Source organism: Babylonia areolata, chromosome 13, assembly GCF_041734735.1.
Source record: "Babylonia areolata isolate BAREFJ2019XMU chromosome 13, ASM4173473v1, whole genome shotgun sequence".
NCBI lineage: Eukaryota > Metazoa > Mollusca > Gastropoda > Neogastropoda > Buccinidae > Babylonia > Babylonia areolata.
In genome coordinates, this window is record NC_134888.1 from 209,703 (window position 1) to 230,027 (window position 20,325).

The window sequence follows — 20,325 nt, forward strand, 5'->3', positions numbered from 1 at the left end:
TCTCTCTCTCTCTCTCTCTCTCTCTCACACACACACACACACACACACACACACCTTTATGCAACTGTCTTCACTGGCTCGAGCACTGGTGCAGATGTGACACCCTTCGAAATTTGAAAGAAAGCCCATTCTAAACAAATGCTCCAAAAATTTATAAAACCAAATCTATGTATCAATCACTGCCAGATCATGTCTGTTGTGTTTACACACACACACACACACACACACACACACACTGAAAGCAGCATAGTTCAACTCACAGCACATGCTGTGAAGCAGATGACAGTTTTACTGCAGTGACGGTGTCCAACCATTGACCTGTCGAGATAACTGTGACGTAACGCTGCTCAAATTCGACTTTGAAATGAAAGTTTGAAATGAAAGCTGTAAAGACCACTGCCACCAACAACTTGACCTTGACCTTATCTAAGGGCGTGAAGCCGATTGCTCGTTGTAAAGACCACACCACCAACAACTTGACCTTATTTAATGACCTTATTTATGGGCGTGAAGTCGATTGGTCGCTCAACTCTACCAGCTGGCCAGAATCACGGGTATTGTGCTTGTGTCCACACGCTCAGTCGTCGCACACAGCTGGCTGCTTCACATTCTACTGTAAGTACTCCATTTTAAATGTGTGGGTCTTGTTTTAAGTTGATAAACTTTGTCAGAACAATTGCGTTGTTGTTTAGTCATACGTTTTATCATGTTTGACATACACTGCTGTTGGCCGGAAAGCTTTTAGTTGGGCCAGTTTTCTCTGTTGAAAATAGTAACATGAAACTGGCGCAGCTGAACACTGCACCCACTGAGCTGAATGGGGACACCGCGCGAGCACTGACGGTAATGCCAAGCCGGCCTCTTGTCTGTGTGCTTCACACACACACGCAGACTGGGACGGTGATATCGCCTGTCTGATTGAGCTCGATGCAGAGGCGGTGATGTTGCCTGTCTGATTGAGCTCGATGCAGAGGCGTTGATATCGCCTGTCAGACTGAGCTCGATGCAGAGGCGGTGATATTGCCTGTCTGATTGAGCTCGATGCAGAGGCGGTGATATCGCCTGTCTGATTGAGCTCGATGCAGAGGCGTTGATATCGCCTGTCTGATTGAGCTCGATGCAGAGGCGTTGATATCGCCTGTCTGATTGAGCTCGATGCAGAGGCGATGATATCGCCTGTCAGACTGAGCTCGATGCAGAGGCGGTGATATCGCCTGTCTGATTGAGCTCGATGCAGAGGCGGTGATATCGCCTGTCAGACTGAGCTCGATGCAGAGGCGGTGATATCGCCTGTCAGACTGAGCTCGATGCAGAGGCGGCAGGGACTTGCATGTGACGGTATTGTTGAGATAACTGCTACTTATGAATGTTATACTACCCCCACACACACGATATATAGATAACTGCTACTTATTAATGTTATACTGCCCGCTCACACGATATATAGATAACTACTACTTATTAATGTTATACTGCCCACTCACACGATATATAGATAACTGCTACTTATTAATGTTATACTGCCCACTCACACGATATATAGATAACTGCTACTTATTAATGTGATACTGCCAACACAGACGAAAGATGGAAACTAGCTGTTATTCAACCTCCACACACAAAAGATGTAAACTGACTACAATTCAACTGTGAGAAGGGAGCTATTCAAAATGAAACGTAAAACACACAAAACGTTGTTTTGTGAAACAGGCAGAGAAGTAAGACAGAGATCAATGAACAGTATAAATCCACTTCCTCTTCACATTGAGCACTTGAACAACGGAAATTTTGTATTGGTAGAAAAGTTGTATTTTCTTTAATTTAAATAATTTTTTTTTTTTTAAACAAGTGCGTTCCATGCACTTCTCACATACACATAAACAATTTCCACATAAAGAGTACAGCATCAGGAAAAAAGCAAACAATGAGATGAACTACAGAGAGAGAGGAGAGAGAGAGAGAGAGAGATGGTAGGATGGGTTTTACAACAATTAAATGAGTTCTGAGTTCTCTTTCTCTCTCTCTCTCTCTGGAATTATTTCCAGTGCTCTCTCTCTCCCTCCCTCTCTCTCTCTCTCTCTATCACGCACACACACACACACACACACACACACACACACACATTCGCTTGAGGACTGCTGGACAAAATAACACACAAGCTGGACAAAATAACACACATTCAGAGAAGGGAGCGGTGAGCAGTGTCAGCTTGTGTGATGGTGGAAAAACAACTGCAACACACACACACACACACACACACACACACACACACACACACTGTATTGCTTGTAATGTTAGGTAGTCATGATATGCTTTTCTTTCTTTCTTTTATACATTGTCTTCTATTTTTATGGGGGCGAGGTGGAAAAGCAGATGAATAAGCTTACTCTTTTACGCTGAATAAATATCATTTTGCCTTGCCTTGATACAGTGTTCAGTGGACTAAGAAAGTCAAGTGATTATTTTCGGTTGATGATAATCTGTTCAATCACTCTTTCTCTTTTCTTTTCTTTTGGAGTGTGTCATGCAGTCTGGGGGATGCCAGTGTCCACTGTTCTGTCATCACTTGTTTCAGTCTCTCTTTGTCCTCTTTCATGGCCCATGCCTGCACTTCAGCTGACTGGCACTGGCCTGCATTCCTGCTCCTCCTGCTCTCCATGTAAGGCTAATCCAAACCACCACTTCCTTATCCACTCCACACAATGCTCTTCAAGAAGGTGCAGTTTTGGTGTGATATTTGCGCAATGACTGAAGTATGACCTGAACAGACTCATGTATGTTTTGATGGCCTCTTCAATCTCACCAAGTTCATTTCTGCAGATCAGCTTTTTTGATGATACATGTTGATGCACCATGGAAAAGTGCTGATTCAGCATGAGGTATTTCCTTCTGATTGCAGTGGCAACTTGGTGAACTTCATGATCATCAGTCAGTTCATATGCTCTCCTTTCTCTACTCTCACAAATATCACTGAGTACCATTGGTTGCAAATATTTACTGCAATGATTGCCAACAAATGTACCACTGAAGTAGGCCTGTCTGACAATGTTGTATTTGTTCAGCACCTGCTCTATTCTGTCTACAACTGGTGCCTCATGTTTCCTGAAAGGTTGAAGGCCTCTCAAGGAGCTCTACTCTGTCTACAACTGGTGCCTCGTGTTTCCTGAAAGGTGAAGGCTTCTCAAGGAGTTCTATTCTGTCTACAACTGGTGCCTCATGTTTCCTGAAAGGTTCAAGGCCTCTCAAGGAGCTCTACTCTGTCTACAACTGGTGCCTCATGTTTCCTGAAAGGTTGAAGGCCTCTCAGGAGCTCTACTCTGTCTACAACTGGTGCCTCATGTTTCCTGAAAGGTTGAAGGCCTCTCAAGGAGCTCTACTCTGTCTACAGGCCTCTCAAGGAGCTCTACTCTGTCTACAACTGGTGCCTCATGTTTTCTGAAAGGTTCAAGGCCTCTCAAGGAAGGGGTCTTTGTTTTCTGTCTGTCACAGAGGCGCTTCATCTGCCTGACAGCTTTGCTGAATCCTACACTTGTGCCTTTCAATGATGGATTTTCCTCTTTAGCTAGAGCACATGCTATCCTTTTGTCCAGGTCCTAGCACTCATCTTGTAAAAGGTCATGGGTCTTTTTCACAATTCCTAAAATGATGTGAAGGTAGGGTGGAGCCACATGATTCACCTTCATGTCCCAGACATTGGGAAGAACAACATTTCTGAAATTCTTTGCATCTTCTTTCCTTCCACCTGATTCTCTGAACCTGGCATGGTCTCTTTTTATGCTTTTCAGAGTTCTAAGTGGGACTGCCGTCCGGTGTTCAGGACTGATCTGAAATTCTGTTTTTATGGCCTCACACCAGAGACAAGGATGACAACTCTACGCTCCTGACAAACCACACATTTTCCTCAGAATCATACATTTTCCTCAGAAAATCGCAGTCTCCAAAAGGAAACAATTTCACTGTTTTCCCTTTCCAGTCCATCGAGTTAGTGCGCCTGATCTGCTCTCGGAATGGATCCAAAACTATTCTGATGTTCTCATTGCTGTCTTTGGCTTCTACAATACAAATCAGGAAGCAATTCTCTTTAGCATTTGGGTGTTTGAGACAAACGTTGGTAAGTCTGCGACACGTGCAACATATCTTGCTTTCACGGTGTCTCTGTTTGTCACCTGATCATTAAATATGTCTAAGTTGGCTGACTTAGGCTTCTCCACACATTAGCTCCTTTTGAACTTCTCTCTCTTTTTATTCGCTTTCAAGATGTCATCCTAATTGTCTAGTCTGTATCTTTAGCGTCCTCAGTTTTGCCCAGCTCAGTGATAATGTGGCGCTGAGTTTCACTGCCTGCGTGGAATCAATGTGTTCCTTCCCACACCCAGCAACTTCCAATATTTCTGTCTGATTCCTTTACTTTGAGAATCGCAGCTCTGTGCTTTGCTGCTTTACCAAGTCAGCCTCCAAAGAACCCGAAGTTTCTTTCCGAATATCATTCAGCTGATTCATTCTTTTTTTCCTTGTTGGAGTACTGTCAATGACTGATGGTTTTCTGGGTTTGGTGATTTTGCACGAGTGGCAGACCCCCTGTTTTACAAACCACAGTCTGTTTATCACTTGACTCTGCCATAGTTTTGCGAACGAAGAGGGTCATATATATATATATATATTTTTTTTTTTAAATATCTGTCAGTTCCAGTGATGTTGCACCTGTTAAATTGGGTGTACTTGTTTTTTGTTGTCAGTCTGTGATGACCTGTCTTTCACTGGTGCGTGTGAATGCAGTTTAGTTGCCTGTTCTGCTTGCTTTCCTTTCATCATTTCCCTAGACTTATCTGTGTCACTTTTAACAAGCACACTGCTACCACTGTCACTTTCCTTTTGGCTACGATCATCTAGTTGTTCACGAAGACGCCTTACTCTAGGGTTCACATGAGGTGTTGAAGATACTTCTGGCTCAAACTGTGTGTTTGACTCAGTGACACTGCTGTCACATAATCTTTCATGGACAGCATTTATGCTGCCATCACAAATGTTCTCACTGACATCAATGACATTCTCAGTCTCACTGTTGCTGTTGATACTGTTATCAACTGTTCTGTCATGAATATTTTTGTTTGCATTGGAAATGCTGTTTTCACAAGCTTTGTCCCTGGAAAAACTGAAATCTGTGTGACAAACACTTTCATCTGTGTCAGTGACATTGCTGTTGACAACTTGTCATTTACAGTGACAGCAGTGAGACTGCTGATGCAGACAATCTCATGTGCTTCAGTCATGGTGTTGGCACAAGCCTTATCTACAACATTGTCAGTGTTGTCACAGAGCTCAACTGTGTCACTTGTACTACCATCAGCCACACACACCTCTCTAGAACTGACTGGAATGTTCTGATTTGTACATGTCAGTTTCTGGGATTTTTTTAACACGTTTGAATGGTTTGGACCTCTCCAAAAAGGCATGGCATACAGAACAATCAGCTTCTCCAGTTGTGGGGTCAAACTGTGTCCACACACTGTGCGTGCTTTCAGTCTGCTCTGTCACTGTGTGTAGATCACCCTGTGATGGAACTGTAGAATTATGGATATTCTTCAAACGACTGTAACATTTGTTTCACAGTGTATCTCTGTCACTGTGTGTTGAACACCCTGTGATGGAACTGTAGACTTCTGGATATTCTTCAAATGACTATAACATTTGTTTACCGTCAGGTCAGGTCATTAGATCTGCTACTGGTAACCTGTAATCCAGTACAACCTGTTCAGGGTCGGGTTGCCGGCGACTAAACCGGCACTCCCACCGCTCCCTTCCGGGACTGGTGAGGCGTGTGGCTAGACACCCTTATGGAGATCCATAAAAGGGCGTTGGCTCAGGAGAGCCACCGACGGCCATCTAGCTCGACCGTGCTGTGTGCATGCCACACGCAGTTGGCTCCCGGGGTGTGTCTACCCATGCATGCGAAGTCTGGATCCGGCAGAATCTGCGGAAGAAACCTGTCGGTTCAACGGAGACGAAGGCGGTTACAGCAACGCACTGTGGAGTGCAGAGAGCAAGATGAGACACCGAAAGGATATCTTGGTCATCCACTGCATCCGTGCTCATCCTCCAGTCGTCTCGACTTAGTCTTGCCACTGGAAATTGGTGGACCCGGACGAGAGAGTGAGGTCGACGTTGCGCAACTCCTCTTCACTTTAAACAAACTCATCGCGCAAGTCATCAGTCATCCAAAATGACCTTTCATCCTTCATCATTTCATCACCCCCAAGTCCTGTGGCGACAGGCGAGCGACGAAACGACAGGTGTGGGTACACTGGCAGTCGCAGCCGCAGACCTGCACGCAGGCGGCTCAGGCCATAGGGTCGTTCTTCGTCGACAGGAGCAGCGATGGAGCTCGGCAGCCGTCTGAGCGTCTGAGCAGCCCTCTTTAGGAATGCACTGCTCACCTCCCTGGCATGAGGAAGGGGCTAGAAAAGGTGCCCTAAAAATTGCCTGCTCCATATCACCCTGGCCAGCATACCGCGGCTGGCGGGGACCCTACATCAGCGGTCGAAACAAGAAAGAAAAGAAAAAAACAAGGATCGTTCCTCTCACCATTGGTGCTTGGAACATAAGGACTCTCCTGGACAGAGATAACGCGGACAGACCCCAAAGGAGAACGGCACTAGTTGCATCCGAACTCGCCAGATACAACATTGACATCGCAGCCTTGAGTGAGACTCGGCTTGCAGGCGAAGGCGAGCTCTGTGAACAGGGATCTGGTTACACCTTCTTCTGGAGTGGACGAGGAAGCGAAGAGCGACGTGAGGCTGGCGTTGGTTTTGCAGTAAAAACAGCACTTGTCAGCAAGCTAGCTGGAATCCCAAAGGGAGTCAACGATAGGCTTATGACCATGAAACTCCCACTGGCATCTGGCCAGAAGCACCTCACCATTGTCAGTGCCTACGCCCCAACCATGACCAACCCGGATGAAGTGAAGGCGAAGTTCTACGAGGACCTTCACTCTGTCATTGCTGCTATCCCTAAAGCAGATAAGCTCATCATTCTTGGGGACTTCAATGCTAGAGTTGGCTCTGACTACATCTCCTGGGATGGAGTGATTGGAAAGCACGGTGTGGGCCACTGCAACCCAAATGGATTGCTTTTGCTTCAGACCTGTGCAGAGCACGAACTGCTGATAACCAACACAGTTTTCTGCCTCCCTACCCGTAACAGGACGTCATGGATGCACCCTCGCTCAAAGCATTGGCATCTCATCGATTATGTCATCGTCAGGAAAAGGGATAGGCAAGATGTACGTGTAACAAAGACCATGTGCGGCGCCGAGTGTTGGACAGACCATCGCCTTGTAGTCTCGAAGCTGAATATTCGAATCCAGCCCAAGAGACGCCCCCAAGGCCAGAAGGCTCCAAAACGGCTCAACATCGCTAAGCTGAAAAACATCACCATCAAACAGTCCTTTGTGGAGCTGCTGGAAGATCGTCTGGAATCCGCCTCTCTGGACAACCAGAATGTGGAGTCTGACTGGAGGACCCTGCGTGAGCTGATCTATAGTACAGCTTCAGAGACCCTGGGACCCATGACCAGAAAGCACAAAGACTGGTTTGATGAAAACTGTGATGAAATCAAGCAGCTTCTGGATGAGAAACGCCGTCTGCATCAAGCCTACCTGAGCAACCCAAAGTCCACATCAAAAAAGGATGCGTACGATGCCATCCGCAGGACTGTTCAGCAAAAGTTACGCCAGATGCAGGATAAGTGGCTGAGTGACAAAGCTGATGAGATCCAGGGATATGCTGACAGGCACGATATGAAGAGGTTCTATGATGCCTTAAAAGAAGTCTACGGCCCCACATCCTCAGGATCATCCCCCCTCCTCAGTGCAGATGGGAATACCTTGATCACCGAGAAGGAGAAAATTCTCGAACGCTGGGCTGAGCACTTCAACAGTGTCTTAAATCGCCCTTCCTTCATAAATGATGAAGCCATAGACCGTCTCCCACAAGTCCCCATCAACGAAGCACTGGACGATCCGCCAACACCTCTTGAGACCCAGAAAGCAATCCGTCTGCTATCCAGTGGCAAAGCACCTGGCTCAGACTCCATACCAGCAGAGGTCTACAAGGATGGAGGCACTGTGCTGACTGAGAAGCTCCATCAGCTGTACTCACTCATGTGGAAAGAAGAGACGATCCCCCAGGATTTCAAAGATGCATCTATCATTCACTTGTACAAGCGAAAGGGGAACCGGCAAGCCTGTGATAACCATCGGGGCATTTCCTTGCTCTCCATCGCAGGCAAGATACTTGCCAGGATCCTACTAAACCGCCTCACAGCACACCTTGACCAAGGTCATTTGCCTGAGAGCCAATGTGGATTCCGGAAAGAGCGCGGAACCACCGACATGGTGTTTGCTGCAAGGCAGCTGCAAGAGAAATGTCAGGAGCAAAATGCTGATCTGTTCTCCACCTATGTCGACCTCACTAAGGCCTTCGACACCGTGAGTAGAGAGGGACTGTGGAAGATCATGGCCAAGTACGGATGCCCTCGGAAATTTATTTCCTTGGTCAGCCAATTCCATGAAGGCATGCAGGCTCGAGTCCAGGACAATGGCGAAACATCTGCTCCTTTTGCTGTCACAAATGGTGTCAAGCAAGGCTGCGTCCTGGCTCCAACGCTGTTCAGCCTCATGTTCTCTGCAATGCTTACTGATGCCTTCAGAGATGGCGATGTTGGAATCGGCCTAAAGTACCGAACAGATGGCAAGCTGTTTAACCTCAGAAGGCTTCAAGCAAAAACGAAGGTCATGACAGACATCATCAGAGACTTTTTGTTTGCTGATGATTGTGCCCTCAACGCTGGATCTGAAGCTGACATGCAACTCAGCGTCGACAAGTTTGCCACTGCCAGCAGGAACTTCGGCCTTACCATCAGCACGAGGAAAACTGAAGTTCTCCATCAGCCAGCCCCAGGGAAACCCTACGTTGAGCCCAACATCACAGTCAACGGTCAGAGACTCAGTGCGGTGGAGCGGTTCACATACCTTGGCAGCACACTGTCACGAAATGTGACAATCGACGATGAAGTGAACGTCAGGATTGCAAGAGCAAGCGCAACTTTTGGTAGACTCAATGCAAATGTCTGGAACAGAAGAGGCATTAGTCTTGAGACCAAGCTAAAGGTCTACAGAGCAGTAGTTCTCCCCACACTACTGTACGCCTGCGAAACTTGGACAGTGTACCAACGACATGCCAAGAAGCTGAACCACTTCCACACAACATGCCTCAGGAAGCTACTGAACATCAAGTGGCAAGACAGGACCCCAGACACAGAGGTGCTCGCAAAAGCCACCCTTCCCAGCATCTTCACCATCCTGATGCAGTCCCAGCTTCGCTGGGCTGGACACGTGGCGCGCATGCCAGACCATCGGCTGCCCAAAAGGCTCTTCTATGGCGAGCTGCAACAAGGGAAGAGATCACACGGAGGTCAGAAGAAGCGCTTCAGAGATACTCTGAAAGTCTCTCTGAAAGCGTTTGATATCAACCCTGACTCCTGGGAGGAATCTGCAGTGGACCGTGACAAATGGCGCGCTGCTGTGCACAAAGGCGCGAAGTTGTGCGAGGCCAACAGGACTGCTGCAGCTGTTCAGAAGAGGCAGGCCAGAAAGTCACGGGCAAACAAGCTCCCTGACAATGATATGCCAGTCTTTGTCTGCCCCAACTGCCAGCGAACATTTCGTGCGCAGATTGGACTATTCAGCCATCTGTGCATTCACAGATAGATTCATGAGCATCCCCCCCCCTCCCCCCATCCCCCAGCTGGATGACAACAATGGTCATCATTGATCTCGATGGACACTCACGACATGATAACTGATTCATTTGAGTCACTTTGACACAGTATGAACTTTACCTAATCTATACTGTCAGTGTGCTTTCACCAAATAATCTTAGCTTCAACTGCTGTAACTGTCTTGTTTAAATGTATTAGGAATGTGATTTGCTGTCAGTGTTTGGTCTTCACACATATGCATTATTTATATTATGTTGTTGCCTACTCCAAACCAAGTGATAGTCTTTCCATTGTAATATATGATGTGCGTATTATCCACTTCCTGACATGTTGTACTTATGACATTAGTGTTTGTCTTTTAAAGGCACTGTTTTCTTGTCTTCTTTCTTTTAATATTGTAAAAAATAAATTTAAAAAAAAATAATAAAAAATAAAAAAAACAATAGAAAAACGCTTTATGACTGGCCTCTATATGTCCAAGGCCTGTCCACAGATTTTTTCTATCCTTTCATGTCTAACAGATCAATTTTCCGCACAGTTATGCACTTAATTCCTTTGCCATACTTTGTATTTAGAGACTTGATAAAAGTTTGATATGAAACTTGACCATACAGTGTCCAAAATTTAGGAAAATATGTCATGCATGATCTATCCAGAAGTTTTTCCATAATGACCTCACAATCCATGGAAGCTCTTCCGAAAGACGAGAAGCTAAGGGAGGCCACTGTGGAAGACTATCAAGTAAAATAAAACAATAGAAAAACCCTTTGTGACTGGCCTCTATATGTCCTAGGCCTGTCCACAGCTTTTTTTCTGTCCTTTCACCTTCATACTCTTTAATTCAATTAAAAAAAAAATTCTTTACAAACCCCTATATAATATACCAGTCAGCACACAGTTACATATATAGATTCACTTCGTTTACACAACTAAGTAAAAGAAACAACAACAAATAACACATAAAGCTTGAAATTGAAATATTTAAACTGGGAAACATGTCTAATTGTACACAGTGAAATAAATCATGTCTAACAGATCAATTTTCAACACAGTTATACACTGAATCCTTTGCCATACTTTATATAGAGACTTGATCAAAGTTTTAATATGAAAGTTGACCATACAGTGTCCAAAATTTAGGAAAATAATGTCAATGCATGATCTATCCAGAGGTCTTTCCAAAATGACCTCACAATCCATGGAAGCTCTTCCGAAAGACGAGAAGCTAAGGGAGGCCACTGTGGAAGACTATCAAGCCGTCCTTGACATTGAGCCTGAAGGGTACCAGGGACGTGATTATCTGCCGGCCACCTTCAGGTCCCTGGTTGAGGGTCAAGGGTCAAGGGTTACGTGTACCTGAAGCAAGGCAGAGTGGTGAGTATGGTTTCTCAGGTCAGCATCCTTCTCTTTGTTTCTTCTCCATGTGCCACTGCTGGGGTGTGGAGTGGGGGGCTTTCAACGTCATGGTTTCAACTGAGTTTATGTTGAACGGAAGAAGGGGGAGTTGCACACACACACACACACACACACACACACACACACATATATACACACACGCACGCACGCACGCGCGCGCGCACACACACACACACACATACACAAGCACACACATACAAACAAACACATACACACACACAAGCATGGACGCACACTATCACACGCACACAAACACACACACACAATTTTTACAGAGAGTGAATGAGAGAGAGATGGAGAGAGAGTGATCGAGAGATAGATGGAGAGAAAGAGAGAGATGGAGAGAGAGAGAGATGGAGAGAGGCAGAGAGATGGAGAAAGGCAGAGAGATTTAGTTGTGGAATGTGGCTGTGAACGTACTGAAGGTGTAGAGGAGAAACAAAGGGAACAGGGTCTGTTGAAACAGGTGGGGTTCCTCAGCACCAATATAGTGGACGGTGGTCAGACTGTGGTGACGTCAGCAGGAAGAGTTCATCACGACCACAGAGGTCATGGCCTGTACGGCCGTTTTAACAAACAAGTGTTGAAACAAGTTGTGACGTCACCAAATCTTCGGCATCATGTCTTTTCTGTGAACAACGTCAGTATGGAGAACAGACGTCAGAGCTTGTTGAGACAGTACAACGTTGACATGGAGAAGGTCTGTCTGTCTCTTTGCATGTCTGCTGTTTTTTAATGTTTATCTATATACATATACAAATACACACACACACACACACATATATATATATATATATATATATATATATATATATATATATATATATGTGTGTGTTGTGTGTGTGTGTGTTGTGTGTGTGTATACATATATAGATAGATATAGATATACAAATATATACATAGACAGATAGATAGATATGTGTGTGTATGTATCTGTGTGCATATGTGTGTGTGTGTGTGAGAGAGAGAGAGAAGAGAGAGAGAGAGAGAGAAAAAACAGACTCAATATGGTATTATTTGTTCATCTATTCATTCATTTACTTTTTTGACTTTAGTTCTAAACAGTTAGATCCACTCATCTGTATCCATGATTTTGATGCCACACAAATATATTATAGTGATTGTTACCTGGGTACAGCAGCACCAGCAGCAGCAGCAGCAGCAACAGATGCAGCAGTAGTTGTACCAATAGTGGTGATAGTGAGGGGTGGGACGAATTACTCTCATGATTCGGCATTGTGCACATTTCCAATGTCCACCTAATTCTGTCTGTGACTTCTATTACAGAAGGTGACATTTATGGAAATCCAAGTGGACCAGGTCCGCACAGAGCTGTCTAAAGGACCAGTCCATTCCATGTGTCCACCACAGCCCCTGACATACCAGCAGCTCCACTCCATGCTGAGTCAGCCCCCCTCCCACCTCTCCCACCTTTTCCCTCAGCAGAGGATTCTCCTCGGCACACAACCCTTCCAGGTCATGGATGACAACGCTGACGTCATTGTCAACAGCTGCAGACATCCCGTCTTTGTGGCGGCCGGTGCAGAGTCCATTGGCAAGGGAAACAACTTCCCTATCACGTTGATGTCCTGCGGGAGTCATTACCCTTGTCAGAGAGGGAGAATATATGACGTTGATCTCTTTGGATCGGGTACTGATGCAGAATTGTGTGATCATCTGGTCTGGCATCTCCGTCGACTGACAGAAGTGGCGGAAGAGAAATCGGCTATCATGAAGATGTTTTCTGAAAGTCATTTGCATGATCTTGTAACCACTCTTCAAACACAGTTTTCCATTCAACTCATGGTCATCCCAGTGGAATCGTTCTTTGTCTTGGAAGCAGATTTGAAATGAGTGTTTCAGAAAACATGTTCTTTCATGAACGATGGTTTTCGCAGGTCAGCTCTCCTTTCAATGTCACTATGATGAAATGGGTTGGAATACTTAGTATTTTGAAACATTATTTTCCTTTCTGTCTTCTTTACACACCTGGTCTAGAATCTAAGAATACCCTCAGAACAACCTGTTACTCTGATTCATATGGCATGCAGATACATTCAAAGGCTTTTCATATTTCACATAGCTTTACTTCATGTATTCATGTATCCAGAAGAGAGTTGGATTAGTCTGAACGAGAAAGAACAAATGCACAGCCAAGAGATTTTGTGGTATCAGTAACTGGAACGTTTCTGACAAAACTGTTCTTAGCCAATCAAGATGTTCCTTTTTTGCTATTGTTTGTTGTCATTTCTTTCAAGGACATGAATAATAATGCCCAGTTTCTTTGGTGTGAACAGCAAGAAATTTGGTATATGTACATTAAATCACGCTCCTTTTACAGCCCTCCCAGTTCACAAGTAAATTATTATATATTATGGCTGATAGTGACAGTATTAACAAAGCCAACAGCACGTCAATTAGATTCTCATAACTTGGAGATTGTAGTGCTGACTTCATCATTAGGCCATCATAATTCCTATTTGACAGTTTAAACCCATATCATCTACATGCAAAACTGAACCTTCCACTACATCTTTATACTTTATCATAATTTAGTTAATGTCTACAGATCATTCAGTGAGCTGGTGTTTTACCAGCTATATGCCGTGACCATATCATTGTTTGTGTTTCTATCTGAAAGTTACTTACACTAAAAACTTCATGTAAAATAAAGACCTGTTGGTATACCTTCATGAAGTCAGACACAGAAAAATTTACAAAATTCACTGTTAAAACTGGTATATATCACAGGAGGAAAACACGGATTAGTTAAAAACTGTTCAGTGAGATTTTACTCAAGATAGCTGAAACATGTATGCCTTTCAAATATTTTTAAGGCAATGCATTATGGATAAGCGATGCTATTTTATTCTCAAATAGCATCTAAGTGAGCAACATAAAGATCTTGACAATAAAGCAAAACGAATCAATTTACTTACAAAACTTCCGTTGGTTCAGAAATTTTGTTTTGTGAGGGGATAGAGGCAGAAAAATTGATTTACATGTCTTTTTCTATGTCATTATATGTTTTGAAATATTTCTAAAACTGTTGAATGTATCAGAGGAAGGTGGTATTTCTTCATTCGATTTACAGGTGTCGTACTCCTCATGATAACCATAATCCGGTCTTTATCCAGTGATAACAAGGTTGTCATCCTCGTAGTCATTCTTATCAAGTTTTGTCCAAATGGGAAATTCTTTAACTTAGTATGAAAATTACATTGATGGATATATCTCTTTGGAGCAGCTAACTGTATGGGCTATTACTCTGAATTTATATTATGGGAAATAATCTTTCAAAATATATCTCTCTCAATTAAATATTACTTTTTAAAATTGTGAGTTTATACACAGAAAGGTTTTTGTGTTTTATACTCAGTGTGAAAACTTTTCACTGTGCACATTGGCCCAAGTGGTCTTTTTCGAAAAATACAACAATCAACAATTGGTATCATCCACCACTTTCCATATATTCAGTCAGCACGTGAAACGGATCATGAGTTTGAAGGCAGTCTTTTATCTTTCCTTCAAGAATCCAACATTCTGCTTTGTTGTTTTTTTCTGCTTTTTCCTTTGTGTTTGCTGGACCTTGATGTGAACTTTACTATCTAGTCAGTCAGCATTAATCAGTTTCAATATTGCAGAATAAACTTTAGAAATGACAAAGCATTTTTCTTCGTTTATCCCTGTTCATCATGACACAGCAAACATTACCAAGGAGTCTCTACACATCATCATATACATTCTCTCTCTCTTTCTCTCTCTCACGCGCGCGCGCGCGCGCGCGCGCAATTACACACGTCTGATATCACGTATTGTGGATAAACATTAAATGAAATTGAACACACACACACACACACATGAAACACTGAGCTTTTATGTGTAACCAAGTGCTCAGCTGGCTACGATGGCTGCTTCACACAAGAGTTTAGCAGACACCTTTTTGCAACTGTCTTCACTGGCTCGAGCACTGGTACAGATGTGACGCCCTTCGAAATTTGAAAGAAATCCCATTTTAAAAAAATGCTCAAAAACATTATAAAACCAAATCTATGTATCTATCACTGCTAGATTATATTTGTTGTGCTTACATACACACACACTGAAAGCAGCATAGTTCAACTCACAGCACATGCTGTGAAGCAGATGACAGTTTTACCACAGTGATGGTGTCCAACCATTGACCTTTCGAGGTAACTGTGGCGTAACGCTGCTCAAATTCGACTTTGAAATGAAAGCTGTTAGGCTTCCAGCTGGTCAGAATCACTGGTGTTGTGCTTGTGTCCACGCGCTCAGTCGTCGCACACAGCTAGCTGCCTCACATTCTACTGTAAGTACTCCTTTTTAAATGTGTTGGTCTTGTTTTAAGTTGATAAACTTTGTCAGAACAATTAATTGCGTTATTGTTTAGTCACAGGTTTTATTATTGTTTGACACAAGTCATCATCATGTCGTCATGATTCACTTCTAGACGTTTCTGCTCATGGACAGTTTATTTGACTGTTCCAGAACAGTCTAGGGTGACGTGTTCTTTACCATTTGCTCTCACTGATGGTCAGGTTGAGCAGAGAAGACTTAAATGTTGAACACAGATCATGTTTACTGTGTTTATGTTTGATGAAACCAGTAACTTTATTAGCTAGCTGAGTCAAGCCATGATAGTTCTTCCAATCATTGTATTGAGCACTGACTACTATTTAGTTTCTCAGTTTGCCAGTGTTTGATACCAAAGCCACTGATTCTATTATCTTTTATATTATTAATATATTATTTTACATGCTGATATCACTTGTACTGCTACAGTGTTTCACTGACTCTCAGTACTATAGTTTCACAGTTACAGTGAGCTTAGTCCTTAAAAATGTGTTTAGTATTCTGTTGCGGCGTTTACAAGACAGTGTTCAATTAATATCAGTTATTGGTTAAAACAATTTGATATGTATCACAGTCTGTTAATTGTAATTCAGTTATCATGCTCTCTCCTAAACGGCTCACTCCAGTACCTTATTTATTTATAGTCTGTTCATCTAAGATGATAATATTAGTACTCCAGTATAGTGCTACATGATAACTGATTCATTTGAGTCACTTTGACACAGTATAAGCTTTACCTAATCTATACTGTCTCTGTACTTTCACCAAAATATCTTAGCTTCAACTGCTGTAACTGTACTGTTTAAATATATTAGGAATGTCATTTGCTGTCATTGTTTGGTCTTCACACATATGCATTATTTATGTTATGTTGTTGCCTACTATCCACTTCCTGACATGTATTTATGACATTTGTGTTTGCCTTTTAAAGGCACTGTTTTCTTGTCTTCTTTCTTTTAATATTGTAAAATAAAACAATAGAAAAACCCTTTGTGACTGGCCTCTATATGTCCTAGGCCTGTCCACAGTTTTTTTTCTGTCCTTTCACCTTCATACTCTTTAATTCAATAAAAAAAAAAAAATTCTTTACAAACCCCTATATAATATACCAGTCAGCACACAGTTACATATATAGATTCACTTCGTTTACACAACTAAGTAAAAGAAACAACAACAAATAACACATAAAGCTTGAAATTGAAATATTTAAACTGGGAAACATTGTCTATTTGTACACAGTGAAATAAATCATGTCTAACAGATCAATTTTCAACACAGTTATACACTTGAATCCTTTGCCATACTTTATATAGAGACTTGATCAAAGTTTTAATATGAAAGTTGACCATACAGTGTCCAAAATTTAGGAAAATATGTCATGCATGATCTATCCAGAGGTCTTTCCAAAATGACCTCACAATCCATGGAAGCTCTTCCGAAAGACGAGAAGCTAAGGGAGGCCACTGTGGAAGACTATCAAGCCGTCCTTGACATTGAGCCTGAAGGGTACCAGGGACGTGATTATCTGCCGGCCACCTTCAGGTCCCTGGTTGAGGGTCAAGGGGTCAAGGGTTACGTGTACCTGAAGCAAGGCAGAGTGGTGAGTATGGTTTCTCAGGTCAGCATCCTTCTCTTTGTTTCTTCTCCATGTGCCACTGCTGGGGTGTGGAGTGGGGGGCTTTCAACGTCATGGTTTCAACTGAGTTTATGTTGAACGGAAGAAGGGGGAGTTGCACACACACACACACACACATACACACACACACACACACGTACGCACAACACGCACACACAAGCACGGACGCACACTATCACATGCACACAAACACACACACAATTTTTACAGAGAGTGATCGAGACAGAGATGGAGGAGAGAGAGAGATTGAGAGAGAGAGAGAGGGGGGGGCAGAGAGATTTATCAGAGGAATGTGGCTGTGAACGTACTGAAGGTGTAGAGGAGAAACAAAGGGAACAGGGTCTGTTGAAACAGGTGGGGTTCCTCAGCACCAATATAGTGGACGGTGGTCAGACTGTGGTGACGTCAGCAGGAAGAGTTCATCACGACCACAGAGGTCATGGCCTGTACGGCCGTTTTAACAAACAAGTGTTGAAACAAGTTGTGACGTCACAAAATCTTGCGCTTCATGTCTTTACTGTGAACAACATCAACATGGAGAACAGGCATCAGAGCTTGTTGAGACAGTACAACGTTGTCATGGAGAAGGTCTGTCTGTCTCTTTGCATGTCTGCAGTTTTTCAATGTTTATCTATATACATAAACAAATCCACACACACACACACACATAGATATATATGTACATATATATAGATAGGCAGACAGATATATATATGTATGTATATATATATATATATATATATGTGTGTGTGTGTGTGTGTGTGTGTGTGTGTGTGTGTGTGTCTGTGTGTGTGTGTCTGTGTGTGTATATATATAGAGAGAGAGATATATATACATATACGTGTGTATATATATATATATGTACATATATATACATGTACATAGACAGATAGGTAAATATTTGTGTATGTATGTATCTGTGTGTGTGTGTGTGTCTGTGTGAGAGAGAGAGAGAGAGAGTGAGATAGAGATAAAACAGACTCAATATGGTATTATTTGTTCATCTATTCATTCATTTACTTATTTTGTTGTTGGTTGCTTTGGACTGTGCGACCAACTTTAGTTCTAAACATTTAGATCCACTCATCTGTATCCATGATTCTGATGCCACATATAAATATATTATGAAAATAGTGATTGTTACCTGGGTACAGCAGCAGCAACAGATGCAGCAGTAGTTGTACCAATAGTGGTGATAGCGGTAGTGAGGGGTGGGACGAATTACTCTCATGATTGGGCATTGTGCACATTTCCAATGTCCACCTAATTCTGTCTGTGACTTCTATTACAGAAGGTGACGTTTATGGAAATCTAAGTGGACCAGGTCCGCACAGAGCTGTCTAAAGGACCAGTCCATTCCATGTGTCCACCACAGCCCCTGACATACCAGCAGCTCCACTCCATGCTGTCAGCCCCCCTCCCACCTCTCCCCCCAGCAAAGGATTCAGCTGGGAGCCCTTCCCGGTCATGGCTGACAACACTGACGTCATCGTCAACAGCTGCAGACATCCCGTATTTGTGGCGGCCTGTGCTGAGCTGGCGTCCATTGGCAAGGGAAACAACTTTCCTGTCACGTTGCTGTCTTGCGGGGATTATTTCCCATGTAAGGGGGGGTGGGGGGGGAACAATGTACGAAGTGGATTTGTTTGGATCTGGATCTGATGCTGAAATGCGTGGTGATCTTATCTGGCATATCCGTCGACTGACAGAAGTGGCGAAAGAAAAGTCAGCAGTGATGCATGTCACCACTTGCAGGCAGTTAAGCCATAAGGTGGCCCTTCTTCAGAAACAGTTTTCCGTGAATTAACTCACTCAGTACGGCCAGTCCTCTCTTCTCCTCTACACAGACCCCTCGGATGTCCAGTGGGTGTCTGAATGACCCAACCTTTAGCTTCCGTCGTAATAATTGTGGTATTCTTTGTCAACATTCACCTCTTCAGTATAAGAGCCTTCCTCTTGCAATATTTTGATGATGGTAATTGGGGTGAAACGCTGTTAACGTCGTCTCTTTCGCCGTTCGTATGGAGAGAGTTAAGACGTTTTGCCCTTCAGAGAAACGTTTGTATTCAAAGGACTTTTACATAAACAACTTACTGAACTCACTATTACTTCAAAAGAGAGCTTGAATGAAGGCACGCATTGAACGATCTGAAATTTTTCTCAGATTACGTTTGTCCAAAACTGAAAATGATAGCATTTCGTGTATCCTTCTCTGTGATACGGTGAACAGGTTTTACACAAAACTGTTGAAACTAATTCAAAGCCTACATAAACAAGCTGCCTTTTCATGGAGAGTCTATGATAACTGGTGAATAGAGGAAATTTCAGCAAAACGATAAATTCTAAAACATTAACTCTTTACAGCATCAGTGTTGTATCCTGTTTGTATAGCTTTTCAAGATCACCAAACCGTCAGATGTCAGGGATGTCAGATTTCGTTGTAATTCCAAGAAAACACATTTCGGTTTCGTACCTAACGAACTGGATGACGCCCGCCTGTCCCCGAATATCATGAACGTGTGTTTGAATTTTTTAATAGAAATTGAAAGTTGGACAATGAAATTTGCACACGATTCTATCATAGAAAGTTTGCACATGATTATATCAGTGTTTCTTTCCTTTCGGTAATATGACGGCCTGTTCTATGACACAATGGTAATTTGTTTGACACACACAGCAGAATACTGACAGCAAAGCTTCTTCGTTTGATTCTTCATTGTCACTCTACCATGTGCAGTGTTTTGTATGAAGTTCTGTTCGTTGGTGTTGAAACAAATAGTCGTCTAACTCAATGAAAGAAGGCAAACATACTTTTTTTTTATTTATCCAATATTCCAACAGTTGTGTTCAACAGTTAGTTTGACGCAGCATCTTTCTTTCTCAGGTCAGTAAAATCATTGATGTTTAGCTTCGAACATCCACTGACTGAGCTCTTATTTAGTGTCACCAGTGTATTACAATACATCCATTTAAATGATATTTTCTGCTTTACGTCAGAAACGATTATTCGTAGAAATTAATATTGCATGCTTGAAACGGAGCAATTCCATCTGTGAAGCAGCCCACATTCCAAGTATTTCACTCTTTTTTTTCAAACACACACACACATAGATCTAGAT

General features: G+C 43.0%; 1 protein-coding gene across 3 annotated transcripts; it reads left to right on the plus strand.

The window, feature by feature from the left end:
• The first annotated feature begins 356 nt into the window (after positions 1–356).
• Positions 357–17,701, plus strand: LOC143288945 (uncharacterized). Of its 3 annotated transcripts, XR_013056155.1 has the most exons (7): positions 357–615; positions 2,576–2,659; positions 10,951–11,154; positions 11,663–11,896; positions 12,484–15,526; positions 16,966–17,170; positions 17,561–17,701. XR_013056155.1 is itself a non-coding variant. In XM_076597626.1 (4 exons), exons 3-4 carry the CDS (start codon positions 11,843–11,845, stop codon positions 13,048–13,050), a joined length of 621 nt encoding a protein of 206 aa, XP_076453741.1. In that variant the 5' UTR covers positions 357–615; positions 10,951–11,154; positions 11,663–11,842; the 3' UTR covers positions 13,051–16,552. The 3 variants fall into 3 exon arrangements, 1 of the variants encoding a protein (XP_076453741.1); XR_013056154.1 differs by lacking the exon at positions 2,576–2,659; XM_076597626.1 differs by lacking the exons at positions 2,576–2,659; positions 16,966–17,170; positions 17,561–17,701 and having other exon boundaries at positions 12,484–16,552.
• Positions 17,702–20,325: the final 2,624 nt, after the last annotated feature.